The sequence below is a fragment of the Cucurbitaria berberidis genome, assembly GCF_010015615.1.
Source record: "Cucurbitaria berberidis CBS 394.84 unplaced genomic scaffold K460scaffold_2, whole genome shotgun sequence".
NCBI classification, from domain to species: Eukaryota; Fungi; Ascomycota; class Dothideomycetes; order Pleosporales; family Cucurbitariaceae; genus Cucurbitaria; species Cucurbitaria berberidis.
Window position 1 is genome coordinate 5,253,541 of NW_024468936.1, and position 16,913 is coordinate 5,270,453.

General features: G+C 52.1%; 4 protein-coding genes across 4 annotated transcripts; 3 read left to right on the forward strand and 1 right to left on the reverse strand.

Annotated features, from left to right (window-relative positions):
- Positions 1-1,076: 1,076 nt before the first annotated feature.
- On the forward strand, positions 1,077-2,126 carry K460DRAFT_275443 (lytic polysaccharide monooxygenase; the record flags this gene model as incomplete). The annotated part of the gene is made up of 2 exons (XM_040928044.1): positions 1,077-1,367; positions 1,425-2,126. The coding sequence occupies 2 exons, from the start codon at positions 1,077-1,079 to the stop codon at positions 2,124-2,126; spliced, it is 993 nt and encodes a 330-aa protein (XP_040791438.1).
- A 733-nt stretch (positions 2,127-2,859) lies between these two features.
- On the reverse strand, positions 2,860-6,149 carry K460DRAFT_375646 (uncharacterized protein; the record flags this gene model as incomplete). Its single annotated transcript, XM_040934791.1, has 3 exons — positions 2,860-2,954; positions 2,991-5,429; positions 5,945-6,149. The coding sequence occupies 3 exons, from the start codon at positions 6,147-6,149 to the stop codon at positions 2,860-2,862; spliced, it is 2,739 nt and encodes a 912-aa protein (XP_040791439.1).
- Positions 6,150-7,184: 1,035 nt separating this feature from the next.
- On the forward strand, positions 7,185-9,838 carry K460DRAFT_330270 (acid protease). The gene is made up of 2 exons (XM_040930770.1): positions 7,185-8,065; positions 8,120-9,838. Exons 1-2 carry the CDS (start codon positions 7,345-7,347, stop codon positions 9,538-9,540), a joined length of 2,142 nt encoding a protein of 713 aa, XP_040791440.1. The 5' UTR covers positions 7,185-7,344; the 3' UTR covers positions 9,541-9,838.
- Positions 9,839-10,702: 864 nt separating this feature from the next.
- Positions 10,703-16,705, forward strand: K460DRAFT_375648 (Pkinase-domain-containing protein; the record flags this gene model as incomplete). Its single annotated transcript, XM_040934792.1, has 11 exons — positions 10,703-10,735; positions 10,789-10,868; positions 10,924-11,049; positions 11,129-11,244; positions 11,296-11,610; positions 11,721-12,333; positions 14,667-15,161; positions 15,210-15,926; positions 15,982-16,123; positions 16,177-16,351; positions 16,407-16,705. The coding sequence occupies 11 exons, from the start codon at positions 10,703-10,705 to the stop codon at positions 16,703-16,705; spliced, it is 3,111 nt and encodes a 1,036-aa protein (XP_040791441.1).
- Between the last annotated feature and the right edge of the window lie 208 nt (positions 16,706-16,913).

The window sequence follows — 16,913 nt, forward strand, 5'->3', positions numbered from 1 at the left end:
GCCCTTTCGAGTGTTTGTGTTACTGTCGAGCACAAACCCCGTCCTACCATCATTCCTAAATCTATAATGATGTAGAAATTCGGTTGCAGACCCTGTTCGAGGCTTAAACAACAGTTGCAGCTATGAACAACTAACCAAAGAGATGCAATGAACGTTTGGCGAGGCCTCGGCCCAGATGAAACACCAAGAGCGCACAGGCCCGCAATCTCCCCATCAGGATTCCCGTTTCATAGCTTTCACAACCCGAACGGAAAAATTCGCCCCACCAGACGCTATCGTTTGACGCTCTCCTTTTCAATTCGTACGTTCTGGAACGACGTCTCCAACTGAAGACTGTCCAAATTTGGTGAGAAACGCTACGGATGTGTCGGCATTCTGCCATGCATTGAGAGGTATCGCCCTCTCGCAGAGCATCATGAAACAAACGACTTCATGCGTTTCTTGGGGGATCGATTTCGCATGAGCTCATGGCTTGTGTTGGCGCTTCGATGCATAATGTTTCGCCAAACGCCCAGGCATGATATTGGATTCCTCCGCTCAAGCCTTCTTGACAGTTTCACGTTTCTCCAAAATTCTCATCCATCATTCGATGCCTCAAACCTTGGACGGCCCACTTCAAGGGACATGCATCGAACCAGCGCCCTCCAAATCTCCCCATGGCAATAACTCATCAGAATATTTGGGTCCGTAGGATCGATGCCAGCCTCGATTCAACGTTCTGCGGCAACTAGGCGAAGCCACTCTTCCTCAACGGGCACTAGCGCACGCGGGATAGATGACAGGTACATACTTGGCATCAATCCATAAACCAGGGTTTCACGATGTCATGTCAGTTGTACGCTAGCGCTGTCATGAATGGTGGGGAGTGTGCCGTGTACGCGGGCAAGGTATAAGAGCAACATGTCGAGCCGTTAGGTGGAAGGTATCAAGCTTGAAGCTGACATTCATTTTCATACGCTCTTTAGCATACACTCACTTTCGTCGATTCTCCATTCGTCTATCATTCATTCGTTCATTCTATCTTTGAATATACTCTTACTTTTCCAAACAAAACAACCGCCACCACAACTATCACAATGAAGACCGCCGCTGCTTTCGTCTTGGCTGCTGCCAACCTTGTTGCTGGACATGCCACCTTCCAGAGCTTCGTCATCGGAGGAAAGGACCAGGGTCAGCACTTCGCTATTCAGACTCCCGCCAACGGCAACAATCCTATCACGGATGTTACCTCCACTGCTATGGTCTGCAACGGCGGAAAGGCCGTTACCGACAGGGTCGAGGTTGCTTCCGGCTCTTCCCTGACCTTCCAGTGGCATCACAACGACCCTGCCACCGTTAGCGGTGACAACGATGAGCCCATTGCTGCTGTAAGCTCTACCATCACCTCCCTCACACTGATGCTCCTGTGCTAATTCACATGCTAGTCCCACAAGGGTCCCGTCATGGTCTACATCGCCCCTGCCGCCTCCAACGGTGAGGGTGCCGTCTGGACCAAGATCTACGAGGACGGTTACACTGGTGGAAAGTGGGCCGTTGACAAGTTCATTGCCAACAAGGGTGCCATCACCATCGACCTCCCCAACCTCGCTGCCGGCGACTACATCATCCGCCCCGAAATCATCGCTCTCCATGAGGGCAACCGACCCAACGGCGCTCAGTTCTACAACGGCTGCGGAAACATCAAGGTCACCGGCTCCGGCACTGCCACGCTCCCCAGCACTGGTGTCGACATGACCAAGGCATACAAGGCCACTGACCCAGGTGTTCTCTGCAACATCTACAGCGGTCTCACCTCATACGAGATCCCCGGCCCCAAGGTCTGGGATGGTGCTTCTTCCGGCACCGCTCCGGCTCCCACCACCCCTTCCAAGACTGCTGCCCCTGTCTCCTCGTCTGCCCCCTCCCAGACCGCTACCCCCACCGTCATTGCCAGCCCCTCTGCCACTCCCATCAAGGAGGCTGAGCCTGCTACCCCCACCGAGTCCCAGGCTGCCCCCGCTCCTTCCTCCGGCTCCGGCTCCACTCTGCCAGAGACCTTCACCATTGAGCAGTTCATCAGCTGGCTCAAGACCACCACCAGCACCCGCAACGCTCGCCGTGCGCACCCCCGTGCTTTCCAGTTGTAAGATGTTAAGTCTTTTACAACTATGACGGGTTCTTCGTTGAACACCTCTGCATGACCAGGCGTCGGACTTTGTACATTTGGATTTTGAGAGTATATATTCTTAGATGGGTCAGACCCATACTTTTTTTTTCTTGACGGCTGCTAGATCGGCCCCACCCCTTCTTTCTGTGTAAATAGCATTTCATGACGAATGGAATTCGAAAAGTTTCGCGCTTTAAGCGATAAGACAGTGTCTAGTTTTCTTTTCCATTCCCATCTGACCAGTTTTTGTCTTCTTGCATTTGCTGAACGTGAACATGAACAAACTCGTTGAAGATACTACTTTTGCTTATTTCGAAACTGGCAATATCAAATGACAAATAACTTACCGCCTAGTTTATAATTCACGGATGATAAGGAATGGCAGTTGGAGATGATTATGGGTGAGATGGGGTTCTTTGAGCAAGTGCTGCCATTTGGGTGAATCGGGTTTGATCGGCTGTGATGTGAATGCAGGCGAAGTAGTATCGAAATTATTGCCATTGCGGCTAATTCATTACGGCGTACATCTACTAAAGATGTGTATGCATGCGCTGAAACTATGTGCTCGAGCTTCCAATCCCGATTAGTCCCGTGTTCCCAATTCCTTTTAGTACCCATGGTATCTCAGAACTAAATTACCAACGCCCAGTGCATGGCCAGAATCGACCTATTATATTCCAAATTCCAAAACACTCCACGCTTGAGAGCTAAGCTTACGCCAAAAGTATGCCAACGATCGCAATAAAAGAAGCTACTACCCAGAACTGCGCCCCCGATTTGGATGCAGAGCCCTGTCGTTGACTCGTCGCTGTTGCTCGTCCATCACTTCCACTTGCGCCTGTACTTGCGCCTGGGGTACCCGTCCCACTCTGACTTCGTGTCGTGGTAGCTGGGAACAGGGCGGTCGTGGTGCTATGTCCTGAGCTCCCGTATATCAACTCCGTTGCGCCAGGTGCAAGGCTGATCGTCCTGCTATCTACCGTAATCGTGCCTCCGAGCGTCAAAGTCTGCCCGCCAATAACGTAAGTTGTCCCAGACAAGGCGGTATAAGTCTGCGAGCCAATGGTTAAGAGGGGCGCGTTCGTAACAATAGGCAGGGCCTGGGGTGTGATCAGGCTTGTGTACCCATCAATTACGAGCGCTGTAGCTCCACGCGCGAGAGAGATGGTTGTGCCCGCCACAACTATGACACTGCCCGCAGTGAGTATGCTGGACCCGATCAAATAGGACGTGCCGGATCCTGGGAGTGGTCTAAAGACGCCATTTCCGATGGTGAGGGGAGGCGCTGTGATATGTGTGGTGGCAGGCCTGGCAATCGTGGATGTCACACCATTGATTACTACAAAAGTCGCAGACGGTGCAAGTGAGATGGTAGTGCCTGACACGATGATGGCGGGACCCCCTGGTGCAAGCGTCTGGTCTGAGATGATAAAAGTTGTTCCAAAGCCAGGAAGTGGGCTAAAGACCTCGTTGCCAACAGTAAGACTGGGGAAGGTATTAGCTGGAGCATTTGGAGTAGCAACGGTCGAAGTGATGCCGTTAACAACAATGAAAGACCCCGAAGGTGCAAGCGAGAGAGTCGTCCCAGAGACAGTGATGACAGGGCCACCAGGCGATAGAGTTTGATCCGAGATAACAAACAAAGGACCCACATCGGGCTCGTTGTGATCAATATGATTTCCGAATCTACCTGATGTTGGCTGAGCGGTAATTGTCGAGCCACCAACAACAATCTCTGGTGGGCGGGAGGCAACTGGTGCTGGTGCTGAACCAGGTGTCGGAAGCATCTGCGTCGAGCCCCCAATGACAACAAATGTGGCCGATGGTGCAAGGCTGACGACTGTGCCGTCCACTGTCACAACACCGCCTGGAGTCAGTGTCTGCCCTGGACCAATGAAGAACTGAGTGGCCGCATTTGGTGTAAGCGTCGACGAGCCAATCGTTAGTAGTGGCGGTGGTCGAATTGGAGGTAGAGTAGGAGGGTTGAACCTTTGCGGTAGCTGGGACGTTGTACCGCCTACAACGATGGCAGTAGCTGATGGAGCAAGAGACACGGGAGTTACGCCTCCTACAGTGATTGCTGGTCCTCCTGGTCGCAACGTTTGTGAGCCAACAACAACTTCTGATGATGGCCCAATTACTACTGGATCTGTCCCAATGGTGCCGACGGTGACTTGCGTGGGGTGCGGTATGTTTGGCACCAGCGGTGCCTGGCTGCTAGCGCTACTGTCTTTGTCATTGTTGTTGTTCCTGGAGAGTGTTGTAGGGACTGGGTCAGGTCGTTGGTTCGGCATGATACTTATTGAAGTAGGTTTGCTAGGAACGCCAGAGAGATCCCAATCTGCTATGGTCAGTGGCGGAGGCCGAGAAGTGCCATCGTCGTTGATGACAACAGGCGGGTCATCGAAGCCAAGAGCGCTCGATTCGAAATGGACGATGAAAGGATCAGCATTGGGCCAGTTTTGGTAATACAAGTCCACCACAATAAGCACAGTGACAAAAGCGCGGAGTTGTCCAGCGTCGCATGCTGACTGGGGAATCTGCTCAAGGAAACCCTCTGGAAGTGAGCCTGTTGCTGTGCTTTCGTGCTCAACTCCTTTCAGCCAGTAAGGGTATGCACTGGCAGAGCTTAGCTGTACCGTCTCTGTTATATTGCCAGACTCAACTTCGTAAGCCGTGAAATAAACGAACGGAGTGGCAGACGTCTCAGTGTGCGTAATATTGGGAGCAATCGAGATGGTGGCGGTCGCTGATGGCTTTCCATCGGTATTTAGGTCATATAGAGCGGCATCCGAGACAGGAATAAGACCTCCCGATGGGAAAGGTACGGCAGCCGTCCGATAGGCAATGGATGTGGCTGCTGCGGTAGGCTTCTCCGTGTAGCTCATGCACATGGTTAAGATGTAGTCCCATGCTGACACGTAAGATTCGCTCGAGGTACAAGCAATGTCCGACTCTAGAGCACTGGCCGCATCAAACGTAGTCGTATGTGGAATCAACGTATACGATTTTGCGTTTGTGAAGTTCGGTGCAGCTGTGGTCATTGTCCCAAGTACATGACTGTAGATAGGAGGATACCACCAGTCGATGCTCGCACTTGGAATATTGACGGTACATGTTGCATTGGAAAGCCTCCTTGATGCTGATGATGTCGCACTGGGAAAGACATAGGGTGCAGACCATGTCGAATTAGGAGATAATGCTGCTGAAGTAGAGATAGGAGAGACATCCAATGGCTGTGATGTTGCGCTGATAGATGAATTTACCGCTGAGGGTGCTGCGGCTGCGGAATTTGTTATTGCGGATATCGCAGATGATCGGACGTGGGTTTGTTGAGGACCTCCATCTTCGCTAGTGGAATCTGTTTTGGAGCTATCGATGGAGTACTCAGGGGGTGGTATTTCTTTCAATGTGGTCGATGATGTCTCTGGAGGGATTGTCGAGACAGGAGCAAGCACACTTGATATAAGAGTGATGTTTGAATACGGGGCTTATGGCTTAGTTAGCACGGGTGAATACGACCCGTGAGGCTTGACGGATTATGATCTTACCAGACTCGTTCACGCTACCACGAGGATGGAACGCTACTCCCGCTGGGATTAATACAAGCCATAGCGAAATGAACGAATGATATAAAAACATGCCTTTGCAGAGTGCTGCTCAACCAGGCATTCTACTCAGGATAAAGAGCGTGGCAACAACTATGTCGTCCCAAGGGAAAGGTGGACGTGCGAGAGTGCAGGTAGGGCAATTAACAGAGCGGGCCAGCGCGTTTTGGCCCTGACAGACGGGACGTACTCGATGGTGCCGACTGAGGCGTTAGTATCGGCGAGATCAGCACGGAAGGATGCTCGACCCAGGCCCACTTCGCGAAGTCCGACGCAGACGTAACATACAACTCCTTCTGCTCAAGTGCAAACTCGGGAGAGGAGCTACTCACGTGAAATGCTCTTTTCCACCAATCACCTACCCATGTCTCGCAGAAAACTTCGTTTTCGATCATACTTTACGCGCAATGCGGCTGACTGCAGGCCTATGTCCAGAAACCACCTACTGGTTATTGACTCTTTCCAGGTGTGGGGATACAAGCCACTAATCCCAGTCGTCGCCCTAGCCAGCATAGGCTATTGCTTATATTTGTGCGACGCCTCAACGCCTGCTTTCAGCGGATCAACCCAGCCTGCCTAAACCTTCTGTCCGATCTGCATGCTCTGCAGGGCCAAGTCCATTCGAACACTCAAGTTAGGAGCCGGGATGCCTCGTTCCATAGTGCTGGCGTAGACACACGCTGGTTCTGCAGCTCACCTGCATGCTAGGAACGTGGCGTGTCAATGTGTCGTAGAGAGCCGCAAGGCGAGGGGGTGGACAAGACGCAGTCCAGTGCATGAAGCGCAATCAAACACCTGCAAATGCTACGGCGAACGAGGGACACATGAACGGGTACCTAACATTGGCACGCAAGCGCAATGACTTGATTCGAGTGTTTCGACTCCTGCAGTCGGAGTGGCTGTTGTATAGATCCGGAGAGGCGTGTCGTGCGCTGTTGGTGCTCGACCCAAGAAGCCATGAAAAAGCCACTCCGGTGAGGGTTCTGCGTACCCACAATTTGCGCGAACGGGTGGTAGACGCTGTATGGATGAAACCAGGGGTTGGCTCCTCACGGCACTCATCTGCCTTCATTAATGAAGCGTGGCGGAAGAAATGCCGGATGAAAGCAGCGGGTAGTGACTGTGAGCGGATTGTACGAGTACCAGCGTATTGTGCTATCGGCCAGCACAGTGGCAACAGCACACCTGGGCAACGACGTACAGCCAAAGCCCGCTAGAGAGACCACTGACGCGGCATCGCGGAGAGAGAGTCAATGTTTTATCGCTAGTTGTAGCGAATGGCGCGGATTGGAGCTCCAAACAGCAGCTCCCCGGCCAGGTGACAAAGTTCGTTAGGGGCAGAAAAGCGCAATATATTCCTTGGCCGGTCGAGAGAAGCTGAGGAGCCAGGGTCCAAGTTGGTAGATTGAACCAACACCATCCGGTTCGCCTTCGCATGGTGACACCCTTAGCTAACTCTTCCTCTTCCTCTTCCTGCTCCTCCTCCTCCTCCTCCTCGTGCCATCGGCGGAGCAGACAATGCTGCTTGCTGATGCTGCTCAGGTTGAGTGGCTCTCGTCGCGTCTTCCACACGTCGCTTAGTCACCGACAATGATTCCTTCGCAAGGCCGTTGCGTCCTGCTCTCGTCGATATGCGCTCTGGTCGCCCCCACGCTGCTCCTACCCTGCCTCGCCGCCGAATATGTGCAGCAGAATCTCACAGATTCTCCAGGCTTCAAGCTGCTATCGGGAATTTCGTCTGTCCCGGCACCTATTCGAGTTGCGCCGGATCAAGATTGGATGGGGACGGACGGCGCATGGAATACCTTCAGTCTGCTCGTAGGCGACCCACCCGAGAACGTACGAGTCCTGGTATCGACTGCAAGTCAGCAGACATGGGTGATAAACCGCCAGGCCTGCGTATCGAATATAACGGACCCCAAGACTGGGCAAATCGCCCAGCTCAATGCTTTCAATTCCGACTGCGAGACTAGTCGCGGCTTCCTCTACAACAATACCGACTCGAAAACTTGGCGCCGGAAAGGGTATTATCAACTGTGGCTGGAGAAGAATCTAGGGCTCGTTGGGAATGGACTGTATGGGTTCGATTCGGTGGGCTTGGGGCTGCTAGGGGAGCAGGGGCCGTCCGTTCAAAACACCACAATCGGTACACTGGTCACGGCAAACTTCTGGCTCGGTCATATTGGACTCCACCCGAAGCCCACCAACTTCTCTGCCTTTGAAAATCCCATCCCAAGTTATTTGTCAGACCTATTCACCCAGAAGAAAATTCCCAGTCTGTCGTTTGGCTACACAGCGGGGGCGCAGTACCGTAAGTCATTGTGTTGAACTAGTCCATGAATATTTCGCTCACTACTCCCTTCAGACGGTCAAACTGTCCTCGGAAGTCTGACGCTTGGTGGCTACGATGCATCTCGATTCATCCCCAATGACCTGACCTTCATTCTTGCACCCGACAATGAGCGTGACCTTGTCGTCGGCGTTGTCGGTCTGACAGCAAGCACTACGACCACGCAAAATATTAATCTCTTGAAACGCGATGATGTCACCATGTTCATCGATTCGACTGTTGCCGAGCTATGGTTGCCTGTCGAGATTTGTAAAGCGTTCGAAGAAGCCTTTGGTCTGAAGCATGACGCAGCCACCGATCTCTACCTCGTAGACGATGCTCTTCACCAGAATCTGATGACACAGAACCCGAGCGTGACCTTCACCCTGGGTCAGAAATACAGCACTGCAACTACACTACAAATCACCTTATCCTATGCTGCGTTCGATTTACAAGCCTCACCACCCTACCGGGGCCTACAAGAAAAGACCAAGTACTTTCCAATCAGACGAGGCAATGATTCGAGTCAATGGGTGCTCGGTAGAACATTCTTGCAAGAAGCTTATCTGACCGTTGATTGGGAGCGGCAGAACTTCTCCCTGTCGGCAATTGATTGGACCTTCGGCAAGCAGTCCGATCTTGTTCCCATTGTTTCGCCTCAGTATGCAGTGCAGCATTATAGGTCCCCCAAGAAGCCGGGCTTGTCTACTACCCCCATAATTGGCATCGCAGTAGGTGGCGGATTTACCTTTGCGCTGATCATGTGTGCAATTGGTTGGTGGTTCTGGCGCCGTCGGCACAAGCGCAAGTTGGAGGTGATCAAGGCGAAGTATGAGGCTGATGTTGCTGCTGCGGCTGCAAAGAAAGACTCTTCAGAGAGGTCAGCCAAAACCCCAACGTCACCTGTACATGACAGTGAGGAAGCAACGAGGGTGTTCCCCAAAGCCGAGTTACCTAGCCACTCGGCTACGCACCACGAGTTGGGTACCGATCTCAAAGAGAAGAATCCGATAGCGATCAGTGAAGCGGACAATACAGAGCGGCCGATCTACGAGATGCCTGGAGACATGCCAGAGCGCCAGGAAGCAGGCGGTCGTCAGCTTTCGGAGAAGGAAACAATGGTGGTCCGAGAAAGGATGTACAACGGCATTGATCCTAATGGTAGCCCTCTTGTATCGCCACTAGGAGAAGAGCCCCCAAGGCGACTGGTGCCCATATCCCCGTCCGAGGTTACCACGCTGAGTGGGAGACATCCCAGCAGCAACAATGTGTCGCCCGTCACGCCACGAACACCACGAGACGGCGCGCATTTGGAGACGACGGATACTTTTTTCCAGCTTCCACCGTATCGTCCACCACGAGATGGTAGGCTGAATGAAGACATACTTCTCTCGCCCATTTCTCCTCTTGAAGGGCCCACGGACACGTCCCGGCGGCGGTTTTCTTACGAGTCATGAGTTTGCAAAAAGTTGATTATTTAGCGACATAAATAGGTGGCGTTCATTTGGGTTGGTACACCTGGCGTGGCATTTGCGGCCCAGTGACGGCAGGACGATGATATGACGGTTACGGCGTTTGATTGGGATAGGATATCTTTGATGCCTATAGGAATCTAGAGTGCCTGTCTCGACGGGCGTATGGCAGACAGTACCTTATGTTTGTGGAGGTGATAGCTGGAAGTGCTGGATATGATAGAAGGGTTGCGGGACTGTTCTGCCCCAACCACAATCTCGATTTTCTACTCTAATACTAGTGCTGCTACTTTCGCTCTCTACGGTAATCTCCTTCTTCTCCTGTTCCTACCTTCCTAACCTACAGTTGAAGCAGCGTCAAACCTTCCAACCCAACCAAGGAGAGGTAGAGATTCAGCGTTAGTAGACGGGTTGAGAAGGTAAAGGCTACCGTAGAGAACGAAATAATGGGCACCGGTGACGAGCAGGAAATTGAGATGATAGCCAGGGGAGAATAGTGCTGCAACACCCCTATCATGAATACGAAGCGCCCACAAGAGCGGCATAATCATTACTACCTAACGATCCATAAGCTGCCCAATGTATCGATTTGGTCCACTCGAAAACCTCTCACTTCATTCAGCAATCAATCACATGCCGTAGCAAATGGGTGGCTAAAGGGTGGTGGACCTCGATGGGGCCAACCTTGGGTAGGGCAGAGGCTAGCAAAGCGGTCTGAGATGGTGCTAAACGGCGCGCCTTCCCCCATGTGGCACACCTCAGGCCCCTCTCCACGCTTGCGACTGGCGCAACACCCCACCATTCCAGGTCAGAGGCAGCGAAGAGGCATAGCACGACCGCTTTTCTGCACCGTCACCTCGTCAATCGTTTGCCTTTTGCCTCGACCCCCCTGGCGAAGAGTCTGCGCAGCTCTCCCCTCCGTACCCGCCAGGCCGTTTCGACAGCCGCCACACCCCGCTTTGTGTCGAAGCAACAGCAGTCATCACAGCGCCGCGCGCCTAGCCCTACCCATCATCGTATATTAGCCCAGCCGCCGCCTGCTTTCTTCTCCTTGTTCTTCGACTTTCGCCCAGTTCTATTGTTGCCCGGTGCGCATAACAAACTCTTCTCTGGCCTCCTCCCCAGCTACCCCGCCACCTCAGCCATCATGGGAGATCTCGCAAACCGCAAAGTGTTCAAGGTGACTTGTGGCCCCTGTCTGTGTATACAAGGCACAAGTTGACAAAGAAGCAGGTGTTCAACCAAGAGTTCATCGTCGACGAGCGCTACAATGTAACCAAGGAGCTAGGTCAGGGTGCCTACGGCATCGTCTGGTACGCCTCGAGCAACGGCTGGACACATGCGTAATGCTGACCTTGCCCGCTATAGCGCGGCTACCAACAACCAAACGGGCGAGGGCGTGGCCATCAAAAAGGTCACCAATGTGTTCAGCAAGAAGATCCTCGCAAAGCGTGCGCTACGCGAGATCAAGCTGCTGCAACATTTCAGAGGCAAGTCAACTTGCACCCACCGGCAGTAACACGCACTAACACACCTTGCAGGACACCGCAACGTAAGACAACCCGACCACGAGATGCATTTCTCCACATGCCTTGGACACGAAACTGAATACCCCCGCGCAGATAACATGTCTCTACGATATGGACATACCCCGCCCAGATAATTTCAACGAGTGCTACCTCTACGAGGGTACGGCCTGCTTCCACAACGTCGTATAACATGGTGCTGATATTGCTGTAGAGCTCATGGAATGTGATCTGGCGGCTATCATCCGCTCCGGTCAGCCACTGACTGATGCCCATTTCCAGTCCTTTATCTACCAGATCCTGTGCGGTCTGAAGTACATTCACTCGGCAAACGTCCTCCATCGTGACCTGAAACCGGGTAACCTCCTCGTCAACGCCGACTGCGAGCTCAAGATCTGCGATTTCGGACTGGCCAGAGGTTTCTCCATGGACCCTGAGGAAAACGCGGGGTACATGACCGAGTATGTTGCTACCCGGTGGTACAGAGCTCCTGAGATCATGTTGAGCTTCCAGAGCTACACGAAAGCCAGTAAGTACTCGCGCCTGTGTGTCTTACCTAGACTTGTTCAGAGTCTCTGCGACTATAAATAATCTTCACTTGATCACCCCGCTTTTCAATTTGTAGGCTAACTCTTGTAGTCGACGTATGGTCTGTTGGTTGTATTCTCGCTGAACTGCTGGGCGGCAAACCCTTTTTCAAGGGCCGGGATTACGTCGACCAATTGAATCAAATCCTGCATTATCTCGGAACACCCAACGAAGAGACGCTGTCGCGCATCGGCTCCCCTCGTGCTCAGGACTACGTTCGTAACCTACCGTATATGCAGAAGATCTCGTTCCAATCCCTCTTCCGAAACGCCAACCCAGACGCTCTCGACCTCTTGGACCGCATGCTCGCATTCGATCCTTCAAGCCGTATCTCCGTCGAGGAGGCTTTGGAGCATAGGTATCTGCACATCTGGCATGACGCCTCGGATGAGCCATCCTGCCCCACGACATTTGACTTCCAGTTCGAAGTCGTCGAAGAAATCAACGATATGAAGAAGATGATCCTGGCCGAAGTCAACCGCTTCCGCCAAATGGTCCGCGTACAACCCGGCGCTGGCGCTGGGCCCGCCCAGGCACCACAGGTCCCGATACCCAACAACTACGACCGCGCAGGGTATGAGGATCCACGACCCCAGGAGGCGTTCAACCAGGGTGGCTGGCAAGGAAGCGACCTAGAGCGCGATCTTCAGGGCCTTGATGGGAGGTTAAGATAAAGGCAATTAGGTATATACATTGGAATTGGATCAAGATATTCTCGTTAGCTAAAACGTGTATGTGTGGATGCGATCTAGTTAGACTAAACTTTTGAAACTTCTGAAATGAAAGATCTCATTGAACTATAGCCTGAAGACGCTCATGGTACTAACTGGAAATCAATCGATAGGAGAGCCTAGAAACCTTTGCAATACTGACATCTCTACATGCCTCTGACTCTGTATACGCATACCTCCTCTCGCTAGCATCCTGCTCTATAGGTGTAACTACATTTTCGCCTATGGACTTTCATCCTATTACTAACGAATTTTCAATTCCTTGTTGACAGGAGGTACATATTGAGGCCGAGCCCAGGTCTAGATCTGGGATTCAGAACCGAAGCAAGATCAGCCTTTGAGACACCATGACGCGAAGTGCGATAAATCTTATATTCCTCGCTTATCCTATCGCGCTCTTGATACTTTGGAATACTCTAGCTCTACTATCTTTGCACAGCATCTAGTAAATCAGCTTCGAGGTACTCCAACAGACCTGGCGCCTCTCCCTTGTATCCGAAGAGCTTTTCCGCCCTCTCCGCCCTTGTGCGAGAGTTGCTTGCAAACAGATACCGCGCCAGTCTCTCGAATCCAGGGCTATTGGCCATGCCATCCAACTGCTCTAGGCTGATTTTCACGGGCTCGGCGTCTGCTATAACGCCGTGCTTATGTAGTATCTGCCCCGTGACTTTAGCCACGTCGAGGTGCGAGTGTTCCTGCGTTGCAGCAAAATAGTACCCGTTCTGATTGAAGTACTCGGATGGCTTGGACGGGTTGGAGGCGGCGGTTTCCACAACGTTCAAGTACACCTTCATCAGATCATCGATATGTACCCAGCTACGCGTATTCGTCCCATCTTCGTAGTAGAATACCTTCCCGCCTAGATTCTTTATCTCTTTGACGAACGTGGGTGTGAAAGCGCTGTGCGTTTTCACTAGGCCTTTTCCTTTCCCGTAGATATCAGGAGGGCACATGACGGCGATGTTCACTTTGTCGCTGTGCTTTTGCGCCGTGCTGTGGAGGATTTTCTCTGTGTTGCGGTGCAATTCGCGGTCCGGGAGGGATTTGATCTCCTCCAGCGACTTCACATCACTCCAGATTTTGGGATTTAGCTTTCCGAGGTAGGTTTCGTCGGCCCAGTCACTTACGATCCCTGTTCCGGAAAGATGGAGGAGGTAGCCAGGGGTGGAGCGCTTCAATAGTCCAGATAGGATGGCGTTCAGGGACGGTTCGTGGTCGGAGTCTCCGTTATGAACGACTATGTCGGCGTTTTCGGCGGCGGCGGCGATGGTGTCGAAACTATCGTAGTCGCCTTGGATGATCTTGATCTTGGGGTAGGTGGATGCGAAGGTTGAAGGGGTTTTGCGGAGCAAGACAGTGAAGGAGTATTCTGGGTGGGCGGTGTAGAGGGTATGGAGCACGGAACCACCTATGTAGCCTGTGCCGCCGGTGCTAAGAAGAATCAGTCTAAGAAGCATAGAAAGAAGACGGAGAGGGAAAGAGATCGTACAGGAAGATCTTTGGACTCATGATAGCTGTTAGGTGTTGTTGTGTGTTACAAGTGAGTAGTAGAGGTGGATGGAGAGAAGAAGGAACGGCGATCCAGCTCGTTGACTTCCAACTTAATCAACGACATCATAGGAAGTTACACGGCTCCACTTTGATTGGTAATCTAGATAGGACGCGCATTCAACTTGACAAAATTCGCCTTAAGTCACTAGTAGGAAGAATCTGCTGAATCGGTTGATCGCCTAAATGCATGCCTCATTAGGAATAACATCAAGCACTTGGACATAGAGTCGGGTCAAGTCATTCTTATCTCCGGGAATGCTTCTGGTGCATACATACTAGCAATAAAATATTTGGCTATGAGACCAGAGATTATGTGTTAGTCTACGGTGAACTGTCAATTCAATTCAGCAAAGCACAAGAATGCTCATCAGCAGGAAATTGATATTTAGTACCATGGGAGAACGATGATGAGGTTTGGAATCATGGTTGGCGACCGTCTCGAATGCAGCCTACCCTGGAAGAATCAATGTAATTACAAACATCTCCACACTTGAAGTACTTTTACAGAACTAGTGATAGCTCAACTAGGGCGTAGGCGCTTTGGAAATCCTCTTATGGACTCGTTAATACCTCCTGGGCGCGGCTTTCCTAGGTACGATGCGGAGATGCTTTGGAGCGATACTAAGATGAGACTAGCGTATATCGGCGGATTAGTTCCATCCACCGACTCGAACTTTTTTCTTGGCTTTCGAAAAAAGTTGCCCATTTGCGACAGCCCAACTCATCCATACATTTCGAAGACGATACACACCATGACGGCCGCCGATATCGAGACCAATAAGCGCAAGCGCAAGCACAAGAGCAAGAAGGGCGAGGAGGCGACCGCACCCACGGCCCATACTAATGGCGCCGCGACTGCTGAGAAGTCCCGCAAGAAGTCGAAGAAGGCGCACACCCCAGAACCTGAAGTAGAGGACCTTGTGGCAGAAGCCTCTGCTGATGGCGCAGAGAGCGAAGTCGAAGAGGACGAGGAACAGCTGAACCGTGAGCTCAACGAAGATGAAGAGTCGGAAGAAGAGCAAGCCAGCGGGGCCAACGGTGAAGCGCTGGGCACATCAGACCTGATTTCGGGCACGTCGATGCCTACCATGGAGAACCCCACGCTGTTCTCCGACTTGAAGCTTTCCGACCGCACAATGGAGGCTATCAAGACGATGGGCTTTGACACCATGACTGAGATTCAGCAAAAGACGATACCCATACTATTAAGGTGAGACCAACCACCGATATGGAAATGTGTAATGCTAATGCAAACCAGTGGAAAAGATGTACTTGGAGCAGCCAAAACCGGAAGCGGAAAGACGCTCGCTTTTCTCATCCCCGCCATCGAGATGCTCTCCGCGATGCGATTCAAGCCGCGCAACGGCACCGGTGTCATCGTCGTGTCTCCCACTCGCGAACTGGCCCTTCAAATCTTCGGAGTCGCGAGAGAACTTATGGAGAAGCATTCTCAGACGTTTGGTATCGTCATCGGAGGCGCGAACAGAAGGGCCGAGGCGGAGAAGCTTGCGAAAGGTGTGAACCTACTTATTGCGACACCCGGACGGCTGTTAGATCATTTGCACAATACCCAGGGCTTTGTTTTCAAGAACTTGAAGAGTCTAATCATTGATGAGGCGGACCGTATCTTGGAAGTTGGGTTCGAGGATGAGATGAAGAGCATCATCAAGATTCTCCCTTCGGATAGGCAGACGATGCTGTTCTCGGCCACACAGACTACCAAGGTCGAAGACCTGGCGCGCATTTCGCTGAAGGCTGGGCCTACATACGTTAATGTAGATTACCGAAAAGAGCACTCGACTGTTGCCGGATTGGAGCAGGGGTACGTCATCTGCGACTCAGATAAACGCTTCAGGCTGCTCTTCAGCTTTCTCAAGAAGCACCAGAAGAAGAAGGTCATAGTGTTTCTATCGAGCTGCGCGTCGGTCAAGTTCTACGCTGAGCTCCTCAACTTTGTGGACTTGTCTGTCTTGGAGTAAGCATTCCGTGCCTCTATCCGCGCCTCCGACTATGTCACTGACACGACGCAGGCTACACGGGAAAATGAAGCAGCAATTACGGACAAACCGCTTCTTTGAGTTCTGCAACGCCTCAAGCGGGGTCCTGATCTGTACCGATGTTGCAGCACGAGGCCTGGACATCCCAGCTGTTGATTGGGTGTTGCAATATGATGTATGATAATATCCTGCCACTCTTACCGCATCTGCTAATTGATTGATTCCCAGCCTCCAGATGATCCTCGAGACTATATCCACCGTGTGGGACGTACGGCAAGAGGCTCAGATGGCAAAGGCAGAAGTTTAATGTTTCTGTTGCCGTCTGAGGTAGGCTTCTTGAAGCTGCTGAAAGATGCCAGGGTCCCCCTTGTAGAATTTGAGCTCCCAGCAAACAAGATCCTGAGTAAGGACTCGGTGCCTCTATCCGTGCCTCTGACTATGACACTGACACGACGTAGACATACAATCCCAGCTGGAAGCCCTCATGTCGAAGAACTACTACCTCAACAAGTCGGCCAAGGACGGCTACCGCTCGTACCTCCAATCCTACGCGTCACACAGCTTACGTTCCGTGTTTGACGTACACAAGCTTGATCTTGTCAAGGTGGCGAAGAGTTTCGGGTTTTCGACTCCACCGCGGATTGATATCAGTCTTGGGGCCAGCTTGAGCGGAGAGAGGAAGGTGGAGGGTAGGAGGGAGTATGGCAGTCAACCGCAGCAGGGCAGGCGTCCCCAGCGGCCTAGCAAGCGATTTTGAGGGAAGATGGTATGGCATTGTCGGAGTTTGTGGCGTTGTCGAAAGAAGAGCGGGCGGGCATTCTTTCTTGGGTAGCTAGACGTAGCTCACTTGCACAGTTGAGAGGATAGTAGGAATGTTCATGCTTGGCATCTCAACCATGCAACTTGTTATTTAGCCATACCGGTGAAGGTTGGCCTGAACAGCATCAGCCATTGAGCGTCGTTGT